The 21827-nt window shown below is 49.9% G+C and overlaps 3 protein-coding genes across 7 annotated transcripts; all 3 read right to left on the reverse strand.

Moving 5' to 3' along the window:
• Window positions 1–1071: 1071 nt before the first annotated feature.
• Window positions 1072–7375, reverse strand: LOC129457702 (metallothionein-1A). Of its 3 annotated transcripts, none has more exons than XM_055233154.1 (3): window positions 2256–2321; window positions 1832–1897; window positions 1072–1307 (listed from the first exon to the last, which is right to left on the reverse strand). In XM_055233154.1, exons 1-3 carry the CDS (start codon window positions 2281–2283, stop codon window positions 1216–1218), a joined length of 186 nt encoding a protein of 61 aa, XP_055089129.1. In that variant the 5' UTR covers window positions 2284–2321; the 3' UTR covers window positions 1072–1215. The 3 variants fall into 3 exon arrangements, with proteins under 3 accessions (XP_055089129.1, XP_063468748.1, XP_055089139.1); XM_063612678.1 differs by lacking the exons at window positions 1832–1897; window positions 2256–2321 and adding exons at window positions 6696–6761; window positions 7260–7363 and having other exon boundaries at window positions 1207–1307; XM_055233164.2 differs by lacking the exons at window positions 1072–1307; window positions 1832–1897; window positions 2256–2321 and adding exons at window positions 5938–6165; window positions 6696–6761; window positions 7260–7375.
• Window positions 7376–9003: 1628 nt separating this feature from the next.
• Window positions 9004–10497, reverse strand: LOC129457693 (metallothionein-1E-like). 2 transcript variants are annotated; one of them, XM_055233141.2, is made up of 3 exons: window positions 10160–10319; window positions 9502–9567; window positions 9004–9154 (listed from the first exon to the last, which is right to left on the reverse strand). In XM_055233141.2, exons 1-3 carry the CDS (start codon window positions 10185–10187, stop codon window positions 9063–9065), a joined length of 186 nt encoding a protein of 61 aa, XP_055089116.1. In that variant the 5' UTR covers window positions 10188–10319; the 3' UTR covers window positions 9004–9062. The 2 variants fall into 2 exon arrangements, with proteins under 2 accessions (XP_055089116.1, XP_055089115.1); XM_055233140.2 differs by lacking the exon at window positions 9004–9154 and having other exon boundaries at window positions 9166–9567; window positions 10160–10497.
• A 5069-nt stretch (window positions 10498–15566) lies between these two features.
• Window positions 15567–17239, reverse strand: LOC129457707 (metallothionein-1E-like). 2 transcript variants are annotated; one of them, XM_055233163.2, is made up of 4 exons: window positions 17087–17239; window positions 16721–16831; window positions 16065–16130; window positions 15567–15717 (listed from the first exon to the last, which is right to left on the reverse strand). In XM_055233163.2, exons 2-4 carry the CDS (start codon window positions 16746–16748, stop codon window positions 15626–15628), a joined length of 186 nt encoding a protein of 61 aa, XP_055089138.1. In that variant the 5' UTR covers window positions 16749–16831; window positions 17087–17239; the 3' UTR covers window positions 15567–15625. The 2 variants fall into 2 exon arrangements, with proteins under 2 accessions (XP_055089138.1, XP_055089137.1); XM_055233162.2 differs by lacking the exons at window positions 15567–15717; window positions 17087–17239 and having other exon boundaries at window positions 15726–16130; window positions 16721–17001.
• Between the last annotated feature and the right edge of the window lie 4588 nt (window positions 17240–21827).

Here is a 21827-nt window from a genome sequence, read left to right on the forward strand (position 1 = left end):
AGTTGGTGCAGGAGGTCATCCACATATCCTTAAGACCAGATCAGCAAGACTCCAAACCCATTCCCAACTTCCAGTCCACAGTCATGCTTCCAAGGAACTGGCTCTTTCCCAAGGAGCTTGATGGGATCTAACAGGATTCTCTGTCTGGAAAGTCCATGTGGACAAATGATTATAACAGCAATCTTCATTGAGTCCTAGCCAGGTGCTAGGCCACTATCACATTTCAACCCAATGTAGAGCTATAACCTTCTTTCTACAAATGAGTAAATGAAGCCTCAGAGAGGTTAAGCGCCTTGCCCAGATCACACAGCCAGTAAGGGATGAAGTGGGCTGTGAACCTGCTTGTCTGACACCAAAATGCCTGCACTTTGCCCAGGCTGCTTTCTCTTCTTGTTTTATTTTAATTTTTTGTTTTACATAGAGAGAGATTCTTACTGTGTCACCCAGGCTGGTCTCAAACTTCTGGCCTCAGGCAATTCTCCTGCCTTGGCTTGAGCAGAGCATGACATGAGCCATTGAAGTGGTGTGAGCCACTGTACCTGGCCAGGCTACCTTCTGAAATCCCCTCTTCACAAAGCACCTTTAGGCCAGCATGATGCTTACTCTTGGGCCATGTGACTCCTCTTCCTCTTTGAACATTAAATAGCAATTCCCTCACCAAATAGCCAAATAACTAACAGTTGCCATGAAGTACAAGACACCCAGGGCCTTCCTCCTTCCTACTGAACATCACTGCACCTTACAACAGATGTGCAGCATTAGTATTTTATTTTTCCTGTTATTTTGTTCTGTATGTTGTTTTGAGATTTCCTTGTTGAATATAAAAAATGAACTTCGTATTTTTATTTTTCATACTTATTCAATCTATTTATCTCACCAAAGCATAGGTCCATGACTGATTCCTGTGCCCTCCTATCATCTGGCATGATGCTCTTACATTTTTAGCTAGGAAACAGACCTGAGACAGGTGACCCGACTTGCCTTAAGGCACTCAGCATATAGGATGATCCCAGTTCTGCTGGGTCTGAGATGTCTTATTTCAGGACACCCCTCAAAAAATCAGAGGCAGAATAAGGCCAACAATGTTTACTATCATTCCCATATTTCACTTAAGAAAACAGACATAGTAAATGGGTTAGGTTTGTATTTAAAAAAAAAAAAACTAAGTTTGTAGGGGTTGCATTATTTACATCTGGGCTCAGGGCTGTCCCAACATTAGACACAGCAGCTGCACTTCTCCAATGCCCCTTTGCAGATGCAGCCCTGGGCACATTTGGCACAGCCCACAGGGCAGCAGGAGCAGCAATCTGGGGAAGAAGGGGAGAGTGAGAGATCAGAGCAGGCTTGAACAGGGATCTCCCTGCCCCAACAGAGGCCTGGCTCAAGCTGTGCCTCCAGCCCCAAAAGACGCTTAGTTCAGGATGGCATTGCTCTGTCAGGAGATCTTTGCGGTGAGAGTCTTGCCATGAAAAAGGTACCCACCCTTCCTGTGCCCAGGACAGGGCAGAAGACTCGAGAGGGAGTGCCATGCTGTTTGCAGTAAAAGGAAGGACAGTCTCCTAGAATAATATCCCTAAGTGAAGAAAGTCCTCAGGTATCAGGCCTGTGCTTGGCAGGCTGGTGTGCTCTCTTGTTGTCAGTTTCCCCCTGGTAAGAATAAAGATTGGGAATTAACCATCTCTAGTGTTCTTCCAGCTGTGATCCTAAGTCATTTGCTGAAGCAAGGGGATGTGGGAAGTTCGTCATTGGTCTGCTCCTGTCTGCGGAGATCTGGAATCCCTCCTCTGACTCTGCCCAGCCCCCAGATTCGCAGGGAAGGCCCCACACTCACTCTTCTTGCAGGAGGTGCATTTGTACTCTTTGCGTTTGCAGGAGCTGGCACAGGTGCAGGAGCCACCTGCAAGGAAGAAACAGGCAGTGAGCAGTGAGTGTTGTGTGCCTCCCATCCACCTCAAGCAACTCAGTGCTGGACAGAGCACTGGGTCCTAGTTCAGCACACCTTTGGCCTTGAGGGTGACCTGCAGCCGGGCAGTTTTCAGCCTCAGTCCTCTCGCCTCAGAAATGGGAGGCACTGGAAAGACGGCAATGTTCTAAGTGGTGATGAAGGCACTTGGCGGGGAGACAGCTCGAGAAGTGCAAAGCAAAGGAGTCCACTTTAGGAAGAGCTCAAAATGCATCTGCCTCCTGCCCCAGGGATGTTCTATTCTGTGGTATGAAAATGAAGATCCTAAGATCCGAAACCAGGCATCCCTTACCAGTGGCGCAGGAGCAGCTGAGGTCCATTTGGAGATCAGGTGAGGCTGGAGTTCCTAAGCCAGAGGCGAAAAAACGGGCGAGCCAGTGGGAGGCGGAACAGAGCCCAGGAGCAGGCCGCCTGACTTTACAGTCAGGGCAGGGTGCTGGGTGCAGAGGCCCCGCCCCAGGTCTCGCAACCGCCCAGCTCAGTGTCAGCGCCGCCCTGGGTTCAGGGCCGGGCTGTGCGCACCAGGCAGGCCGGGCGCAGGATCCTCCTTAACGTGCCTTGTGCGCACCCCGGGGGCGGCCCTTTGGCCGCCTCCGCTCACGCTCGCTTTGGAGGGGCTGTGCTCCTGGCGGTACGCGGCGTCCCTGCTATAATCCCGGCCCTCCCGAATTTCCCGGAGATTGCACTCCATTCTTGCCCTGGGCGGTCCGGGATCCCAGCTTCAGGTGGTAGCGGTATCTCCATCCCTGCACCCCGCACCAGTGACTCTGTGGGAGTCCCACCTCTGTGGGAGTCCCGCCTCTGTGGAAGTCCATGTGCTACCCCAGCCTAGTGCTCACGTCCCTAGATAGGACCGAGGCGGGAAGCGCAGCGAGGGAGTTGTGTGCAGAGGACCAGCCTCCCATGTGACCTTCGACCCACCTGCATAGTCACCCAGGTCCTTTGGCCTCGTTTGTCCTCTTCACAGCAACAGGCCGGACATAGGGCCCTGCCACCCTCCCTTCCATTCTCCACTCCTGAGGGGGCGATGGGCATATTTGTTTAAGTCCTCTTTTGCTTTAACTTATTTTGGGCTTCCCACAGCCTAGCTGGCCCACCAAGACTAAGGACATCCAAAGCTTGGGACATCACCAAGGGAGGGATCTTTTCCCTGATGTGGTGACTCTGCATTAAATTAAGAAGCATGGAAAGTGCTTATTTCCCTTTCAGAATTTCTGACTATTGCAGAGCTTTTGGTCTCGGCCAGACCCTGTTTAGTCACTTTGGCTATTTGAACCGTCTCAGCAACCCTCAAGGGGAATACTCTTTATGACAGCATCTTACTAATCAGACAACGACAACACAAGGAGATAAGTAACTAGCCCAGGACAGAGGGTGGAAGTGCCGAGGCAAGAGAATAGGTTCTGGAGGCAGTGAACCTAAGGCTGATTCAGGGTCTTTCTAGAACTAAACCAAAAGGAAAACCCCAACTTTCCACACCCAAGTAACAAAAGGACCAGAGGCTACTTCGTTTGCAGCTCCTCCCCACTTTGTCTGCATGGCAGATGAGAAATTGAAAGTACCTCTGATTTGTCCCTTATGGCAACCAGTTGGGCTGGTCTTGGGCTACATCTTCATCTGCACGGGAATAACTTTGTAACTTCACTTCAGCTTCTAATTGGTTGCTTTCTGCAATCAGTCAGACTGATAGCGGGCCACTACTTCATGTACATAGTAACCGATGAGAAACCTCTAGAGGATATTTAAACCATAGAAAATTCTATAACCAGGCCCTTGAGCCACTTGCTGGGCCAGCTCCCACCCTGTGCAGTATACTTTTGTTTTCAATAAATCTCTGCTTTTGTTGCTTCCTCCCTCCCTTACTTTGTACATTTTGTCAAATTCTTTGTTCAAGGGGCTAAGAACCTGGGCGCCCTGCACCAGTAACAGTGGTACTGTAGGTCTCAATCCAGTCAGCTTTTCAAGGGAAAGAGGTCAAGGGCAAACTTTCCCTTTGGCCTGGGTATGTCTTCAGCACCTCTTTACTGCTTGACATCTTTAAACATAAACAAACGTCCAGGTCAATTCTGGAAGTGACAGAAGGGATATATATGTAATTTTATGGCTACCTTCCATATCTGCAAGTGTGACTGATTCTTTTTCTCGGTAGTGTCAAGGAGTTTGCTTTTCCTTTAAATATATTAAAGAAATATGATTACTTAAGAGAAAATGTTAAGGAAAATAACAGCGCAGGTGATAGCAGAAATGGCAGGAATCCTTTTGCATCTGTTATGCAAACAGGGACTGTCTTGCTTGTGGCTTTATATATCCAATATGGATCCATATTTGTGGACTAGTGGAGGACCCTCTCTGGGCCACAGGTCATGTGCTCCTGTTATTGATGAGAACAACATGGGACACACAGCTAAGCTCACCAGGCCTGGCTTATTTGTCTAGAGGTAGAAAAACATCCCTATGCTATGAATAAAGATTAAAATCAAAGCTATTAGAGACTACTCAACACAAGCCAGGCACCATTTTAAGTTCTTTACATGTTTTAAGTGATTTGCTCCTACCAGCAGACTCTATTATTATGTCAATTCACAGTTGAGGAGACTGAGCCACGGAGAGGTTGTGTCACTCACATATAAGTGACGCAGCTGGGATTTGCACTCATGCATGTTGACTGCATCATGGTGCCCTTAGCAACCACCCTATGTCACCATGTCATGTAAAACCCAAGGACACTGAAAATCTGGCACAGAGACAGCAGTGGGAAGGACACTGAGCTAGCAGTCAATCCCTCTGCATAGCTCTGTGACCTCTCAGCCTCAACATGCCATCTCACCCATCAGAGGCACAGCTGCACTAACTAACCAAGGTCCCTTCTAGCTCTGAATTGTGACAGACAGTTCTACAGAGGAAGAAATGGAGGCTCATGGAGGTTGAGCAACCTGCCTAGGTCTCACAGCCAGTAGGTGGTGAAGTGGGCAGTTAAACAAGACTGCCCTGACCCTGAACCCCATGCTCTTTACACAGGCTGCCTTCTGGAACCCTCTCTTCAAAAGGGGCACCTGCAGGCCAGCATGGTCCTGATTCCTGGCTCACTTGACCCCTTTTGTTCTTTGAACATCAAATAGCAATTCCCGCAACAAATAGCCAGAGGAACTAATTGCTGCCATTAATTACAAGTTACCTGGGGCCCCCTACTCCTTCCTAGTGAACACCACCACACTTTAGAAACTGCATAATATGCCATCACCTCCGCGTAGGCGGACTCAAAGTACTTCATCTGGAACTAATCCTTCTCTGTACTCCATCTTGCTGGGAGGATCCTGGGTAATTTCCTCCACTCCCCCAGTCACTTTGCTTGCCTGAATTAACCAAGGGCTGGAATTGAAGGAGGAATGGATTTCAGCCTGACCTAGGGAGAAACTTCCAAAGATTCGGAGACAAGTCACAACATGGAACTCTCAGAGATACCAAGAGTCACATCAGTGACCCTGGACAGGCCAAGACTGATGGTTCCACGTGGGGATGTCCTGGCTGGTGCTGTTGAAGATGTGTGACCCACATACTGGGGCCAGTCTGTGAACTGTTTCCAGTCTGAAATATACATCCTAGAACAAATGTATAGTGTAATTTTATTTTTCCTATTTTGTCTTCCATATATTTATTGAAATTGTCCTGTTCAATATAAAAAATGGATTTGATGGTTTCTTCTTTTTGTCATACTAATAGATTTTATCTTACCAAAGCTTGTCTGTGACAGATTCCTGTGACATTATATCATCTGTCATCATGCTCTTACATTTTTATTTAAGAAACTGACCTGAGGCAGGTACCTGATTTGGCTTAAGGCACTCAGTGTGTAAGATAATAAGACATGGTCCCAGCACCCAGGTCTCTGGACTCTCAATGCAATCCACCATCCCAGCTCTGTTGGGTATGGGGTCCCTTATTTCCAAGGCACACAAAGAAAACCAGAGCCAGCGTTAAGTCAACAACTTTTATTATCATTCACATATTTCATTTAAAAAAATACAGTAAATGGGTCAAGGTTGTATGGAAAAAAATTCCAAGTTTGTGCAGGTCACTCTTTCTACATCTTCGAGCAGGGCCATCCCAACATCAGGCACAGCAGCTGTACTTCTCTGATGCCCCTTTGCAGATGCAGCCCTGGGCACACTTGGCACAGCTCATGGGGCAGCAGGAGCAGCAGCCTGGGGAAGAAGGGAGAGTAAGAGGTCAGACCAGACTTGACTGAGGACTTCCCTGCCCCCAAAGAAGCCTGGCCCAAGCTCTGTCCCCAGCCCCAGAGGACACTCAGTTCAGGATGGCATGAACTGTTGGAGACGGGAGATAAGTGGTGGATCTTTCGAGTGAGGGTCTTCTGTGAAAAGCTTATCTCCATCTGAACCCCAGACCTGGCAGAAGGCTGGAGAGGCGTGACTGGGGTTATCAAGGATAAAGGAAGGCTGGCTCCCCAGAACCATACACTTAGGTGAGAAAAGTCCTTAGGTGTCATGTCTGTGCTTGGCAGGCTGGTGCACTGTCTTGGCCGCAGTTTGTCTATTTTAAGAATGAAACTTGGGAATCCATCATGTCTAAAAATCTGGCTCTGATCCTGAATCAGTTGCTGGGGAACGGGATGTGGGAAATTGATCACTGGCCTACTCCTGCCTGCCGAGCTCTGGGTTCCTGCCTCTGACTTGGCTCAGCCCCAGATTCCTGGAGATGGCCCCACACTCACTCTTCTTGCAGGAGGTGCATTTGCACTCTTTGCACTTGCAGGAGCCAGCGCACGTGCAGGAGCCACCTGCAAGGAAGAGGAAAAAGGCAGTGAATTTGATACAGAAGATAACAGCAGTTGCTCAACAAATGCTCCCAGCTGAGTGCATTGCCAGGCCTGATAGATAGCTCCTGTCCGACTCAGGGCACCATGAAGCGTAATCTTACTTCTATCTGTAGAGGCTAGGGTGGGCTTTATGTCCTTAATCCTGAAAAACCAATAACCCCTGTCTCCCAACCATCCCAGGAACTGCACAGAGTACTGGGGCTCAGCCTAGCAGTCCCGGACTACCTGGGTGACATGGAGCAGGAGAATTATGAGTCTGAGTCCTCTCGCCTCTGAAATGGGAGGTATTAGAATAGGAATGTTCTAGGGGTGATGAAGGCACTGAGTGGAAAAGCACTAGATCAATGAAATAAATGACTCCACTTAGCTAGAACTCAAAAAACACCTCTACTCCTAGGGACATCTATCCTGCGGCGGGGAAATAGGTATCCTAAGGACCAGAAACCTAGCATCCCTTACCAGCGGCGCAGGAGCAGTTGGGTTCCATTTTGAGCTGCGGTGAGGGTGGAGATCCCGAGCAAGAAGTTGAGAGGCTATAAGGCGCACGTGGAAGGCCTGGTAGGGCCCAAAGGCCAGCGGCTGCTTTTATGGTCAGGGGAAAGAGGGCCGGACGCAAAGGCCCTGTCCCGCGCCCGCGCCCGCGCCGGCCCGTCTGAGTCCGCCCGGCCCGAGGTGATGACCTGGGCTGGGCTTTGCGCAGCAGAAAGGCAAGGCGCACAGTCCACTGAGCTCTGCTGGGTGCGGATCACGGGACCACCCCCTCCCCGCTTTGGCGCCCGCTAAAGCGGGAGTGAGTTTACGCCCGGGGTACGGGGTTTCCCAGTTTCCCCGAAGTTGTCTTCCACCTTCGTCCCCGCGCGTTCCGGGAACCCAGCCTTGGCGTTTCGGTCGTCTCCACCCCACCCCTCTCACAGTTTTCAGCTCGGCCTGTCCCGAAGTCTGAGTGCAGCCACAGCCTCCTGCTCCTGTCCCCGGATCGGCGGAGTGCAGAGCGGGGAGCGTGCGGTAGCGAGCGAGTTGTGTGCAGAGCACCCGCCACCGATGTGGCTTTCGTTTCTCCTCGTCCCTTGCCCTGCCTGTCCCTGTCCCTGTCCCTAGGTCCCTCGGACCCGCGCCTTCGTACACAGCAACAGCAGGAGCACTGGTCGGCCTCTCTCTCCCGTCCATTCTCTTCGCCTGAGAGGATGTGGGGGCACATTTGTCCAGGTCCTCCTTTGCAGATAAATCTCCATGCTCCCCACAGCCTAGCCGGCCACCACAATACCAGCTGGCAGTTCTGGACATGTGGGATATCCCCAAAAGGGAGATGACTTCATGTGATGTGCTGATCCAGCTTTAAATTAAAAAGCGGGATGGGGGAGGTGGCGGGAAGCTGTAGTCCCAGCTACTTAGGAGGCTGAGGGGGGAGGATCACTTGAGCCCAGGACTTCGAGTCCTTCCTAGTCCACATAGCAAGTCAACTTCTCTAAAAAAGAAAAAATTAAAAAGCGAGACATCTAGTTATTTCTCTTCAGTATACCTGACTATTGCATAAAATGGAGTCTATACCTATCCCTTTCTAATCACTTTCATTCACAGCCACCTCTGGAGTGACCTACCAGAGAAAGAACTCACTCTTCACCATGGGATGGCACCAAGTCATTCTTTAGGAATCTGCCCTCATGTCCCCAAAAGCTCCCACTAGGCCCCACGTGCAATAGTAGAGGACACATTTAAACATGAGATTTGGCAGTGACAAAATATCTAAATCATAGCACCCATGTAGGATTCAAGAAACTAAGAAGCTGGGTTCCAGCACTACAGCCACTTTTAAGCCTAAAATCCAATGTGGATCTCAAGTCGTGGAGGAAAATCAGAAAATAAAAATAAGGGATGAAGTTTCTGTGCCACATTTGGCATGAGACTGGAAGTGATCATTTATGGTCCCTACCCATATGGTGTGGCAAAGTGCAGTACCATTTTACGGGAGTGTAAACTCAGTGAGGTAACCTGGCTGGCCTGAAGGTGTTCACATTATTAGTGGCTCACATTTCCATCCAGAGCCTGGTCTCTAAGCTCGCGGTTTAACCCCCACCCAGTCCATTTTTCCCAAGACACACAAAGAAGAACAGAGTAAGATTCAAGTCAAAATTGTTTTATTGTCATTCACATATTTAATATGAAAAGAAATGCAGCAAATTGCTCAGGGTTGTATTAAAAAAAAAAAAAAACCAGGTTGTGCAGGTTGTTCTATTAACATCTGGGAGAAGAGCTGTTCCCACATCAGGCACAGCAGCTGCACTTCTCTGACACCCCTTTGCAGACGCAGCCCTGGGCACACTTGGCACAGCCCATGGGGCAGCAGGAGCAGCAGCCTGGGGAAGAAAGGGAGAATGAGAGGTGGCAGTAGACTTCACCAGGCACCTCCCTGCCCCAATAGCAAGTCTGGCTCCAGCTCAAACGCCAGACCCAGAGGAAGCTTTTTTCGTCTGGCACAGCTCTGTTCTGAAACCATAGATGGTACAGTTGGGGTTTGTGTCCCAAGAGAAAAATGCTTCCCTGCCCTGTCTGAACTGAGGGCAATAAGCCTGGAGAGGGAATGACACGGGTAACGAGGGCAAAGAAAGCCCAGTTCCCCAGAAGGATGCACTCAGGGCCAGCCTTGAGTTGTCTCCCAACCTTAGCCACAGCCCCAGATTCCTGGAGATGGCCCCACACTCACTCTTCTTGCAGGAGGTGCATTTGCACTCTTTGCACTTGCAGGAGCCAGCGCACGTGCAGGAGCCACCTGCAAGGAAGAGCAAAACGCAGTACGCAGTGAGTGAGATGAAGAAGGTACAGCAGTGCGTCAATGAATCTCCAGTGCCCCCTCCTCTGTGCAGGGCCAGCCCTCAGAGCTCCTTTCCCACTCAGGACAGAGGAACAGAAGCCCCATGTCCTCCCCCCTTATGCTGGGAAGGGCAAGCACCCTCCTGTTTCACCCCACCAGGAAGGTCCCAGGTGCACACCCAACCCAGGAATACTGAGATTGCGAGTCAGAACCTTCTGTCCTGAACCCTGAAGACTCAATGTCTCTAGCCCCCGGTCCACCCTAATTGCTCAGAGCCTGGAGGAGAACACTGGGGCCCAGCCAGCAGGACCCTAAGCAACTGGGTGATGTGGAGCAGGACTGCCTTGAGCCTCAGTATCCTTAACCCTGACTCAGAGGCCCAGGATGGAGGGCAGTGCTCTCAGAGGAGAGATCAGGAAGAAAGCACCTAAGGAAGTAAAGGAATTCCCTTCCGCTCAGAACTTAAAATGAGACCTCCTCAAACCCAGAGACCCTCTGTACTGGGGCTGGGAAATGGGAATTCCAGGGCGCAGAGTCGGGCTTCTCTTACCAGTGGTGCAGGAGCAGTTGGGATCCATTTCGAGCTGCGGTAAGGCTGGAGATCCTAAGCGATAAACGGAGAGATCGCAAGGCGCACGTGGACGGCGTGGTGGAGCGCCACAGCCTGCGGCTGCTTTTCTAGTCAGGGGAGGGGGCCGCGCGCAGAGGCCCTGCCCCGCGCTTGCACCCGCCCCGCTGGGTTCGCACCGCCAGCGGTCCTGGGCGGGGCTGTGCCCAGCAGAAGTGCCGGGCGCACCATCGCCTGAGCTCCGCTCCGGGAGCGCCGCGCGATCGCCCCTTAGGCGCGGGTTTGCGCGGGACGGGCTGTGTGCCGGGTGGTATGCAGTGTCCCCGAGGTCCCGGCCGCCTTTTCCAGTTTCCCCGAAATTTGTCTTCCACCCTCCTCCCCGCGCGTTTCGGAACCCCAGCCTTGGCGTCGCGGGCGTCTCCACCCCACCCCTCGCCCAGCCGTTTTCAACTGGGCCTGTCCCGGAGTCCGGGTGCAGCCTTCCTGCTCCCGTCCCCGGATCGGTTGTGTGAGGAGCGGGGAGCGTGCGGTAGAGAGCGAGTTGTGTGCAGAGCACCCGCCACCGATGTGGCTTTCGTTTCTCCTCGTCTCCCGCCTTGCCTGTCCCTGTCCACACCTAGGTCCCTCGGACTCGCTCCTCCGTACACAGCAACACGGGGAACACGGGTCGGCCTCTCTCTCCCGTCCATTCTCTTCGCCTAAGAGGATGTGGGGGCACATTTGTCCAGGTCCTCCTTTGCAGATAAATCTCCGTGCTAGCCACAGCCTAGCCGGCCACCCCACTACCGTCTGGCAGTTCTGGACCTGTGGGCTGTCCCCAAAGAGAGATGACTTCAGATGATATGCAGACTCTGCTTTAAATTAAAAAGCAAGATGGGTGAGGTCGCGGGAAGCTGTAGTCCCAGCTACTTAAGAGGCTGAGGCGGGAGGATCACCTGAGCCCAGGAGTTCGAGTTCTGCCTAGTCCACATAGCCAGTCAACATCTCTAAAATAATAAAATTAAAAAGCAAGACATCCAGTTATTTCTCTTCAGTATACCTGACTATTGCATGACATTGAGTCTACACCAGTCCCTTTTTAATCTCTTTCATTTTTTGAATCCTCACAGCAATCCTAAAGGGAAATACTATTTATGAACCCGTTTTGCTAATAAGAGGACTGATTTGCTAATAAAAGGAAATGTCCAAGTAACTGGCTGGTCGTCACAGAGATAAAAAGTTGTGCCCTTATTTAAATACAACCAGTCTCTTAAAGGAAAGTGTCCATGATCAAGCCTTCCTTTGGCCCAGGTATGTCGTCAGCACTTCTCTATCGCTGGAAATCTTTTAAACAACAGGGGACCGGCGCCGTGGCCCACACCTGTAATCCCAGCACTTATGAAGGCCGAGGCGGATGAATCACCCGAGGTCAGGAGTTGGAGACCAGCCTGGCTAACATGTCGAAACCCTGTCTCCACTAAAAATACAAAAATTATCCTGGCATGGTGGCAGTTGCTTGTAATCCCAGCTACTGGGGAGGCTTGGGCAGGAAAACCACTTGAACCCGGGAGGCAGAGTTGGCAGGTTGGGCCATTGTACTCCAGCTGGCTGACAGGGGTAAAACTCTGTCTCAACAAACAAAAACAAAAACAAACCAAAAACCCTCAAATAAACAACAGGAAGCTACCAGCTCTACGATGGGCAGTGGCCAAAGCAATCCATAAGTGTAATACACACACACTTACAAACACACACATTAATTTGGGAGCTATCTTCCATGTGTGAGACAAGATTGAATTTAATTTTCTCAGGTGGAAAATAATTTGCTTTCATAAAAATATGTTTAAGAAGTATTGATCTTTTCAAGGTAAAATATTAACTAAAAGATGGTGCAGGTGGTAACAGAAATGGTAGTCATTCTTCTGTATCTGACATGAAGCACAGAATCTTCCTCATAGCTTTATAACCCTAGTGTTGATTACAATTTTGTGGGAACACTGAATGGCTCTTTAGACCACAGGACACATGCTCATGTGGTAGATGAGGGTAACAGGATACACAGCTGAGCACTCCAGGCCTTTTTGTGCAAATAAATAAATATCCCCTATGCTCCATAAAATGAACAAAATAAGCAATAGCTAATATTATAGACCACCCACTCCCTGTACCATTCTAAGTTCCTGATATGTATTAAATCCTTTAATCCTATAAGCCAGAGGTTAGTATTATACCCCTTGTACAGTGAAGGAGACTGAGCCACAGAGAGGTTGTGCCATGCAGCCAAAGGTAACAGAGGTGGGATTTGCACTCATGCATGCTGATGGCAGCATCGTACCCTCAGCCACCACTCTATGCCACTAAGTCACATGAAAGATAACGACACTGAAAATCTAACACAGAGGCTAGCACAGTAGGAAGTGCACTCTGTGGACAGGAATGTCTCCCTGCACAGCTCTGTGACATCTCTGGGTTTCAGTTCTCATCTCTCAAGCCAAGAGCAACATTCATCCATCCCAAAGAGTCTTTGTATCATTGAACTGAGATAGGCAAGATTTAGCATCCAGTGGCATCATAATCTACCAGCTGTGGCCAGGGACACAGGCCAGGTTTAGCATAGGTTCATTGATCCCTTTACTTCTGAGCTATGTGACATTGGGTAGGTTACTTAACGAATCTGGAAGGCAACATAAGCACTCCAGGCCCTGCATATTTGCTATCCCAGTCTTGGGGCCTGTGGCTCTCGTTCCTGAGGTTGTGTGATCAGATGATATGAAGGATGGGAACGGATTTTTATGTCTGCTCAAATGTAGGGGCAGCATGTTATTGACAAGCACTTTCCGCAGAAGGTCATCCACACTCCTCCTGGCAGGGTCAGCCTGGTTGCAGTCCCGTTCCCAGCATCCAATCCACAGCAAAGCTTTCAAACCTATAAGGTTTCTCTTAGCTTTGGGATTTAACAGGATTCATTTTCCAAAAAAGCCAGTGTAGAGAGAATGCTTATAACTGCTACTATTTATTAAACCCTAGTCACGGGCTAGACCATGCTGTCATTTAATCCCTGCTTTGAGATATAATCTGCTTTCTACAAATAAGGAACTAGAGGCTCTCAGAGTTTCAGTGATGCACTCAGGCCACACAGCCAGTACGTGGTGAGGTGGGCTGTGAACCAGGACTGCCTGACACCAAAACCCATGCCCTAGGCACAGGCTGCCTTCTGAAATCTCCTCTTCACAGGGAAGCAGTGGGCAAGCATGGTCCTGACCTCTAGGTCAGGAGGATCATCTTCCTCTTTGACTGAATGTCAAATAGGATTCCCTCCACAGAGCCGAGGGAACTAATCATTGGCTTTAATTAGAAGTCAGCCAGGGCCTCAGTCCTTCCTAATGAGCACCACCACACCCTCCAAACTGCAGAATCGGCCATCATTCCTGTGTAGGCAGACGTGAAGTATTTAATTTGGAACCCATGATCACACACACTTCATTTTGCCAGGAACACGTCAGGCATTTCCTTCCATATTCCCAGTCACTTTAGTGGTTGGAAGTCGTCAAGGGCTGAAATGTGAAAGAAGAACAAATTCAGCCTGAGTTTGGGAGGAATTTCCAAAGATTCAGAGCCAAGTCACAACAGGGAGCTCTCAGGTGTCAACGAGTGTCCTGTCAGTGACCCTGGGCAGACCAAGCCTGATGGTTCCTTGTGGGGATGTGCTGGGCAGTGCCACTCAAGGTGTGTGAGCCACACACTGGGGCCACTTTGCTGTCTCCTTTCTTTTCTTTTTTTGAGACAGAGTCTCAGTTGCCCAGGCTGGAGTGCGGTGGCACCATCTTGGCTCACTGCAAACTCTGCCTCCAGGGTTCAAGTGACTCTTCTGCCTCAGCCTCCCGAGTATCTGGGATTACAGTCGCATGCTATCATGCCCAATTAATTTTTATATTTTTAGTAGAGATGAGGTTGCATCATGTTGACCAGGGTGGTCTTGATCTCCTGGCCTCAAGTGTTTCACCCACTATAGCCTCCCAAAGTGCCGGAATTACAGGCCTGAGCCACTACAACTGGTCTAGTTTGCTATTTCTGGTCTGCAATGCACATAATCATATGTTCAAAGTTTGTACATCTTTCATTTCCTGTTATTCCTTTATTTATTGAATTTTTTTTTCTTTTTTTGAGACGGAGTCTCACTCTGTCGCCCAGGCTGGAGTGCAGTGGTGCGATCTTGGCTCACTGCAAACTCTGCCTCCCTGGATCACGCCATTCTCCTGCCTCAGCCTCCTGAGTAGCTGGGACTACAGGTGCCTGCCACCACGGCTAATTTTTTTGTATTTATAGTAGGGACGCAGTTTCACCGTGTTAGCCAGGATGGTCTGGATCTCCTGATCTTGTGATCCATCTGCCTCGGCCTCCCAAAGTGCTGGGATTACAGGCGTGAGCCACCATACCCGGCTATTTATTGAATGATTTCTCGTTGAATCTAAAAAATGACTTTTGTATTTTATATTGCATTTCATTATCTCCATAATTGTTACTATTACATTTAACAAGGTTTAAGCCTGTGATGGATAGGAAATAAAAACTGTCCCTTCACCATAGTGCTTCAAAAGCCCCATTGTTTTAGCCTGTTTGCATTGCTATAAGGGAATCCCTGAGACTAGGCAATTGATAAAGAAAAGTTTGTTATGACTTCAGCTTCTCCAGGCTGTGCATAAGTGTGGTGCAGGCATCTGCCTTTGGTGAGGGCAACAGGAAGCCTGCAATCCTGGCAGAAGAACAAGGGGGAGCAGGCACATCACGTGGAGAGATAGGGAACAAGAGAGAAAAGGGAATGGTGCCTGGCTCTTTTAAACAGCCAGCTCTAGAGTGACCTACCAGAGGAAGAACTCACTCTTCACCATGAGATGGCACCAAGCCATTCTTTAGGGATCTGTCCTCATGGCCCCACATTTCAACATGAGACTTGGCAGTGACAAAACATCCAAATCATGGCACCCATGTAGGATTCAAGGAACTGAGGAGTTGGGTTCCAGCGCTGTACTACTTTTAAGCCTAAAATCCAATTTGGATCTGAAGTTGGGCAAGAAAATCAGAAAATAAAAATGAGGAATGAAGTTTCAGTGCCACATTGACATGAGACAGGAAGCAATCATGTATGACTCCCACCCATATGGTGTGCACAGTGCAATACCATTTTATAAAAGTGTAAACTCAGTAGCTGGCCTGAAGGTGTTCACATTGTTAGTGACTCACATTTTCATCCAGAGCCTGGTGTCTAAACTCCTGGTTTAACCCCCACCCAGTCCATTTTTTCCAAGACACACAAAGAGGAACAGAGTAAGATTCAAGTCAAAATTGTTTTATCATCATTCACATATTTAATATAAAAAGAAATGCAACAAATAGCTCAGCATTGTATTAAAAAAAATCCAGGTTGTGCAGGTTGCTCTATTCACATCTGGGAGCAGAGCTGTCCCCACATCAGGCACAGCAGCTGCACTTCTCTGACGTCCCTTTGCAGATGCAGCCCTGGGCACACTTGGCACAGCCCACGGGGCAGCAGGTGCAGCAGCCTGGGGAAGAAGGGGAGAGTGAGAGGTGGCAGCTGACTTGACCAGGCACCTCTCTGCCCTAATAGCAAGCCTGGCTGGAGCTCAGAACCCAGATCCAGAGGATGGTTTTTTCGTCTGGCACAGCTCTGTTCTGAAACCATAGGGGGTACAGTTGGGGTTTGTGTCCCAAGAGAAAAATGCTGTCCTGCCCCATCTGAATTTAGGGCAGAAAGCCTGGAGAGGGAATGACACGGACAATGAGGGCAAAGAAAGCCCAGTTCCCCAGAAGCAGGTACTCAGGGCCAGCCTTGAGTTCCCTCCCAACCTTAGCCACAGCCCCAGATTCCTGGAGATGACCCCACACTCACTCTTCTTGCAGGAGGTGCATTTGCAATCTTTGCACTTGCAGGAGCCAGCGCACGTGCAGGAGCCACCTGCAAGGAAGAGAAAAACGCAGTGGGCAGTGAGTGAGATGAAGAAGGTACAGCAGTGGGTCAATGAATCTCCAGTGCCCCCTCCTCTGTGCAGGGCCAGCCCTCAGAGCTCCTTTCCCACTCAGGACAGAGGAACAGAAGCCCCATGTCCTCTCCACTAATGCTGGGAAGGGCAAGCACCCTCCTGTTTTACCGCACCAGGAAGGTCCCAGGTGCACACACAACCCAGGAATATTGAGACTGCGAGCCAGAACCTTCTGTCCTGAACCCTAAAGAGTCAATGTCTCCAGCTCCCCATCCACCCTGATTGCTCGGAGCCTGGACAGACCACTGGAGACCAGCCAACAGGACCCTGACCAACTGGGTGATGTGGAGCAGGACTGCCTTGAGCCTCAGTATCCTTAACTCTGACTTAGAGGCCCGGGAGGGGGGCAGTGCTCTCAGGGGCGTGATTAGGCAGAAAGCACCTAACGAAGCGAAGAAGTCCCCTTCCGCTCAGAACTTAAAATGCAACCTCCTCAAACCCAGAGACCCTCTGTACTGGGGCTGGGAAATGGGGATTCCAGGGCGAAGAGACGGGCTTCCCTTACCAGTGGCGCAGGAGCAGTTGGGGTCCATTTCGAGCCTAGGAGATGCTGGAGCTCCCACCGAAGACGCCAATAGGCAGGCAGGCAGCTGCGGAGCCCTGGAGCCGGCTCCTCCTTTTTTCAGACGGAGGTGGGGCCGGGCTTAGAGGTCCCGCCCTGCGCTTGCACCCGCCCCTCTAAGTGCGCGCCGCCCGCGATCCGGGGCCGGGCTGTGCGCAGCAAAAGAGCCGGGCGCACCATACCCTGAGTTCTGCTTGGTGCGCACGGCGGGACCGCCCCCTTTTTTCGGCCGCTCGCGCGGGAAAGGGCTGTGCGGCTGGCGTCCCAGAGGTCCTGGCCGGCTTTCCCAGTTTCCCCGAGGTTGCTTACCAGCTGTCTCCCCGCGTGTTCCGGGACCCCAGCCTTGGCGTCGCTGTCGTCTCCTCTCCACCCCTCCCACCGTTTTCAGCTCGGCCTGTCCCAGAGCCCGTGTGCAGTCCTCTTGCTCCCGTCCCCGGATCGGCTGTGTGCGGAGCGGGGAGCGTGCGGTAGCGAGCGATTTGTGTGCAGAGCACCCGCCACCGATGTGGCTTTCGTTTCTCCTCGTCACTCGCTTTGCCCGTCCCCGTCCACACCTAGTTCCCTCGGACCCGCTCCTCCATACGTAGCAACACGGGGAACACGTTCGTCCACTCTCTCCCGTCCTTTCTCCTCGCCTGGGAACATGTGGGGGCGGCACATTTTTCCAGGTCCTCCTTTGCATGTAAGTCTCCATGCTCCCCACAGCCTAACCGGCCACCACAATACCGGCTGGCAGTTCTGGACATGTGAGATGTCCCCAAAGAGAGATTACTTAAGGTGATATGCAGACTCTGCTTTAAATTAAAAAGCAAGATGGGGGAGGTGGCAGGAAGCTGTAGTCCCAGCTACTTAGGAGGCTGAGGCGGGAGGATCACTTGAGCCCAGGAGTTGGAGTCCAGCCTGGACAACATAGAGAGTCAACGTCTTTAAAAAAAAACACACAATTAAAAAGCAAGACATGCCGTTATTTCTCTTCAGTATAGCTGACTATTGCATAACATTGAGTCTATACCAGTCCCTTTCTAATGTCTTTCCTTCTTTGAATCCTCACAGCAATCCTAAAGGGTAATACTATTTATGAACCGGTTTTGCTAATCAAAGGACTATAAAGAAAAGAGTTCAAGTAACTGGCTGGTGGTCACAGAGATAAAAAAGTTGTGCACTGATTTAAATCCAGCCAGCTTCTTAAAGGAAAGTGTCCATGATAAAGCCTACTTTTGGGCCAGGTATGTCATCAACACTTCTGTACTGCTGGAAATCTTTTAAACAACAGGGGCCGGGCAAGTTGCCTCACACCAGTAATCCCAGCACTTAGGAAGGCTGTGGCAGATGGATCACCTGCGGCGAGGTGTTCAAGACCAGCCTGGCCAACGTGGCAAATCCCCGTCTCCACTAACAATACAAAAATTATGCTGGTGTGGTGGCAGTCTCCTGTAATCCCAGCTACTTGGGAGGCTGAAGCAGGAGAATCACTTGAACCTGGGAAGGAGAGGTAGCAGATTGCGCCATTGCACTACAGCTGGGTGACAAGTGCGAAATTCTGTCTCAAAAAAAGAAAAACAACCAAAAAAAATCCCTAAATAAGCAACAGGAAGCTACCAACTCTACCATGGACAGTGGTAAAAGCCATCTGTAAGTGTGATACACACACATATTAATTTGGTGCTATCTTCCACGTGTGGGACAAGATTGATTTTCATTTTTTCTGGTGGAAAAGAATTTGCTCTTCATAAAAACACGTGTAAGAAAATATTAATCATTTCTGTGTAAAATATTAACTAAAAGACGGTGCAGGTGGTAACAGGGCAGTCATTCTGTATCTGACATGAGGCACAGAATCTTCCTCATAGCTTTATATCCCTAGTGTTGATTACAATTTTGTGGGAACAGTGAAAGGCTCTCTTTGGACCACAAGACACATGGCATGTGGTAGATGAGAACAACAGGATACACAGCTGAGCACTCCAGGCCTTTGTGTTCAAATAAATAAATATCCCCTATGCTCCATAAAATGATCAAAAAAAGCAATAGCTAATATTGTAGACTGCCCATCCCTTGTACCATTCTAAGTTCCTGATATGTATTAAATCCTTTAATCCTATAAGCCAGAGGTTAGTATTATGCCCCTCCTACAGTGGAGGAGACTGAGCCACAGAGAGGTTGTATCATGCAGCTAAAAGTAACAGAGGCGGGATTTGCACTCATGCATGCTGACTCACCCACCACCTTCGGCCACCAAATCACATGAAAGATAGGGACACTGAAAACCCAACACAGAGGCAGCAGTAGGAAGTGCACTCTGTGGACAGGAATGTCTCCCTACACAGCTCTGTGACATCTCTGGGTTTCAGTTCTCATCTGTCAAGCGAAGAGCAACATTCATCCATTCCAAAGAGTCTTTGTGTCTTTGAACTGAGATAGGCAAGATTTAGCATCCAGTGGCATCATAATCTACCAGCTGTGGCCAGGGCCACGGGCCAGGTTTAGCATAGGTTCATTCATCCCTTTAATACTGAGCTATGTGGCAATGGGTAGGTTACTTAACTAATCTGGAAGACAACATAAGCACTCCAGGCCCTGCATATATGCTGTCCCAGTCTTGAGGCCTGTGGCTCTTGTTCCTGAGGTTGTGTGATCAGATGATATGAAGGATGGGAAAAGCTTTTATGTCTGGTCAAATGTGAGGGCAGCATCTTATTGAAAAGCACTTTCCGCAGAAGGTCATCCACACTCCTCCTGGTGGGATCAGCCAGGTTGCAATCCCATTCCCAGCATCCAGTCCACAGCAATCCTTTCAAACCTATAAGGTTTCTCTTAGCTTTGGGATTTAACAGGATTTATTGTCCATATAAGCCAGTGTAGAGAGAATGATCATAATTGATACTATTTATTAAGCCCTAGCCAGGGGCCAGACCATGCTGTCATTTAATCTCTGCATTGAGATATAATCTGCTTTCTATAAATAACGAACTGGAGGCTCTGAGAGTTTCAGTGATGCACTCAGGCCACACAGCCAGTACGTGGTGAGGTGGGCTGTGAACCAGGACTGCCTGACACCAAAACCCATGCCCTAGGCACAGGCTGCCTTCTGAAATCTCCTCTTCACAGGGAAGCAGTGGGCAAGCATGGTCCTGACCTCTAGGTCAGGAGGATCATCTTCCTCTTTGACTGAATGTCAAGTAGCATTCCCTCCACAGAGCCGAGGGAACTAATCATTCACTTTAATTAGAAGTCAGCCAGGGCCTCACTCCTTCCTAATGAGCACCACCGCACCCTCCAAACTGCAGAATCCGCCATCATTCCTGCATGGGCAGGCATGAAGTATTCTTATGGAACCCATGATCACACACACTTCATTTTGCCAGGAACATGCTGGGCATTTCCTTCCATATTCCCAGTCACTTTAGTGGTTGGAAGTCGTCAAGGGCTGAAATTTGAAAGAGAAACAAATTCAGCCTGAGCTTGGGAGGAATTTCCAAAGATTCAGAGCCAAGTCACAACAGGGAGCTCTCAGGGATCAGCGAGTGTCCTGCCAGTGACCCTGGGCAGACCAAGCCTGATGGTTCCTTGTGGGGATGTGCTGGGCAGTGCTGCGCAAGGTGTGTGAGCCACACACTGGGGCCAGTTTGCTGTTTCCTTTTTCTTTTTTTGAGACAGAGTCTCAGTTGCCCAGGCTGGAGTGCCGTGGTGCAGTCTTGGCTCATTGCAACCTCTGCCTCTGGGTTTCAAGCGATTTCTGTTAAGTTTCTGCAGGCTGTGCGTAAGTGTGGTGCAGGCATCTGCCTCTGGTGAGGGCCACAGGAAGCCTGCATTCCTGGCAGAAGGCCAACAGGGAGCAGGCACATCAGGTAGAGAGACAAGAAACAAGAGAGAAAAAGGGATGATGCCTGGCTCTTTTAAACAGCCAGCTCTGGAGTGAGCTACCAGAGTAAGAACTCGCTCTTCACCATGGGATGGCACCAAGCCATTCTTTAGGGATCTGTCCTCATTACCCCAAAGTTCCCACTAGGCCCTACCTGCAATATTGGAAGTCACATTTCGACATGAGATTTGGCAGTGACAAAACATCCAAATCGTAGCACACTTGTAGGATTCAAGGAACTGGGGAGTTGGGTTCCAGCACTGTAGCCCCCCCCCTTTTTTTTTTTTGAGATGGAGTCTCACCCTGTTGTCCAGGCTGGAGTGCAATGGTGGATCTCGGCTCACTGCAACCTGTCTCCCGAGTTCAAGCAATTCTTCTGCCCCAGCCTCCCCAGTAGCTGGGATTATAGCTACGTGCCATCACGTGTGGCTAATTTTTTGTATCTTTAGTGGAGACAGGGTTTCACCATGTTGGCCAGGCTGGTCTCAAACTTCTGACCTGGTGATCCACCCACCTGGCCTCCTAAAGTGCTGGGATTATAGGCGTGAGCCACCGCGCCTGTCCTGTAGCCAATTTTTTTTGGTTTTTTTTTTTTTTTTTTTTTTTGAGATGGAGTCTTGCTCTGTTGCCTAGGCTGGAGTGCAGTGGCATGATCTCGGCTCACTGCCAGCTCCGCCTCCCAGGTTCACGCCATTCTCCTGCCTCAGCCTCCGGAGTAGCTGGGACTACAGGTGCCCACCACGCCTGGCTAATTTTTTGTATTTTTTTTTTTTAGTAGAGACGGGGGTTTCACCATGTTAGCCAGGATGGTCTCGATCTCCTAACCTCATGATCCTCCCACCTGGCCTCCCAAAGTGCTGGGATTACAGGCGTGAGCCACCGCGCCCGGCCTATAGCCATTTTTTTTTTTTTTTTTGAGACGGAGTTTCGCTGTTGTTGCTCGGGCTGGAGTGCAATGGTGTGATCTCGGCTCACCGCAACCTCCGCCTCCCGGGTTCAAGCGATTCACCTGCCTCTGCCTCCCAAGTAACTGGGATTACAGGCATGCGTCACCACGCCTGGCTAATTTAGTATTTTTAGTAGAGACAGGGTTTCTCTATGTTGGTCGGGCTGGTCTCGAACTCCTGACCTCAGGTGATCTGCCCGCCTCAGCCTCCCAAAGTGCTGGGATTACAGCGTGAGCCACTA

Source organism: Symphalangus syndactylus, chromosome 11, assembly GCF_028878055.3.
Source record: "Symphalangus syndactylus isolate Jambi chromosome 11, NHGRI_mSymSyn1-v2.1_pri, whole genome shotgun sequence".
NCBI classification, from domain to species: domain Eukaryota; kingdom Metazoa; phylum Chordata; class Mammalia; order Primates; family Hylobatidae; genus Symphalangus; species Symphalangus syndactylus.

Excerpts from the sequence above, each read along its gene's own strand:
- LOC129457693 (XM_055233140.2), bottom strand. The coding sequence starts at position 10,187 with ATGGATCCCAACTGCTCCTGCACCACTG. Across the intron at positions 9,568-10,159 it reads CAACTGCTCCTGCACCACTG|GTGGCTCCTGCACGTGCGCT; the intron begins GTAAGAGAAGCC and ends TCTTCCTTGCAG.
- LOC129457702 (XM_055233154.1), bottom strand. The coding sequence starts at position 2,283 with ATGGACCTCAGCTGCTCCTGCGCCACTG. Across the intron at positions 1,898-2,255 it reads CAGCTGCTCCTGCGCCACTG|GTGGCTCCTGCACCTGTGCC; the intron begins GTAAGGGATGCC and ends TCTTCCTTGCAG. Across the intron at positions 1,308-1,831 it reads ATGCACCTCCTGCAAGAAGA|ATTGCTGCTCCTGCTGCCCT; the intron begins GTGAGTGTGGGG and ends CTTCTTCCCCAG.
- LOC129457707 (XM_055233162.2), bottom strand. The coding sequence starts at position 16,748 with ATGGACCCCAACTGCTCCTGCGCCACTG. Across the intron at positions 16,131-16,720 it reads CAACTGCTCCTGCGCCACTG|GTGGCTCCTGCACGTGCGCT; the intron begins GTAAGGGAAGCC and ends TCTTCCTTGCAG.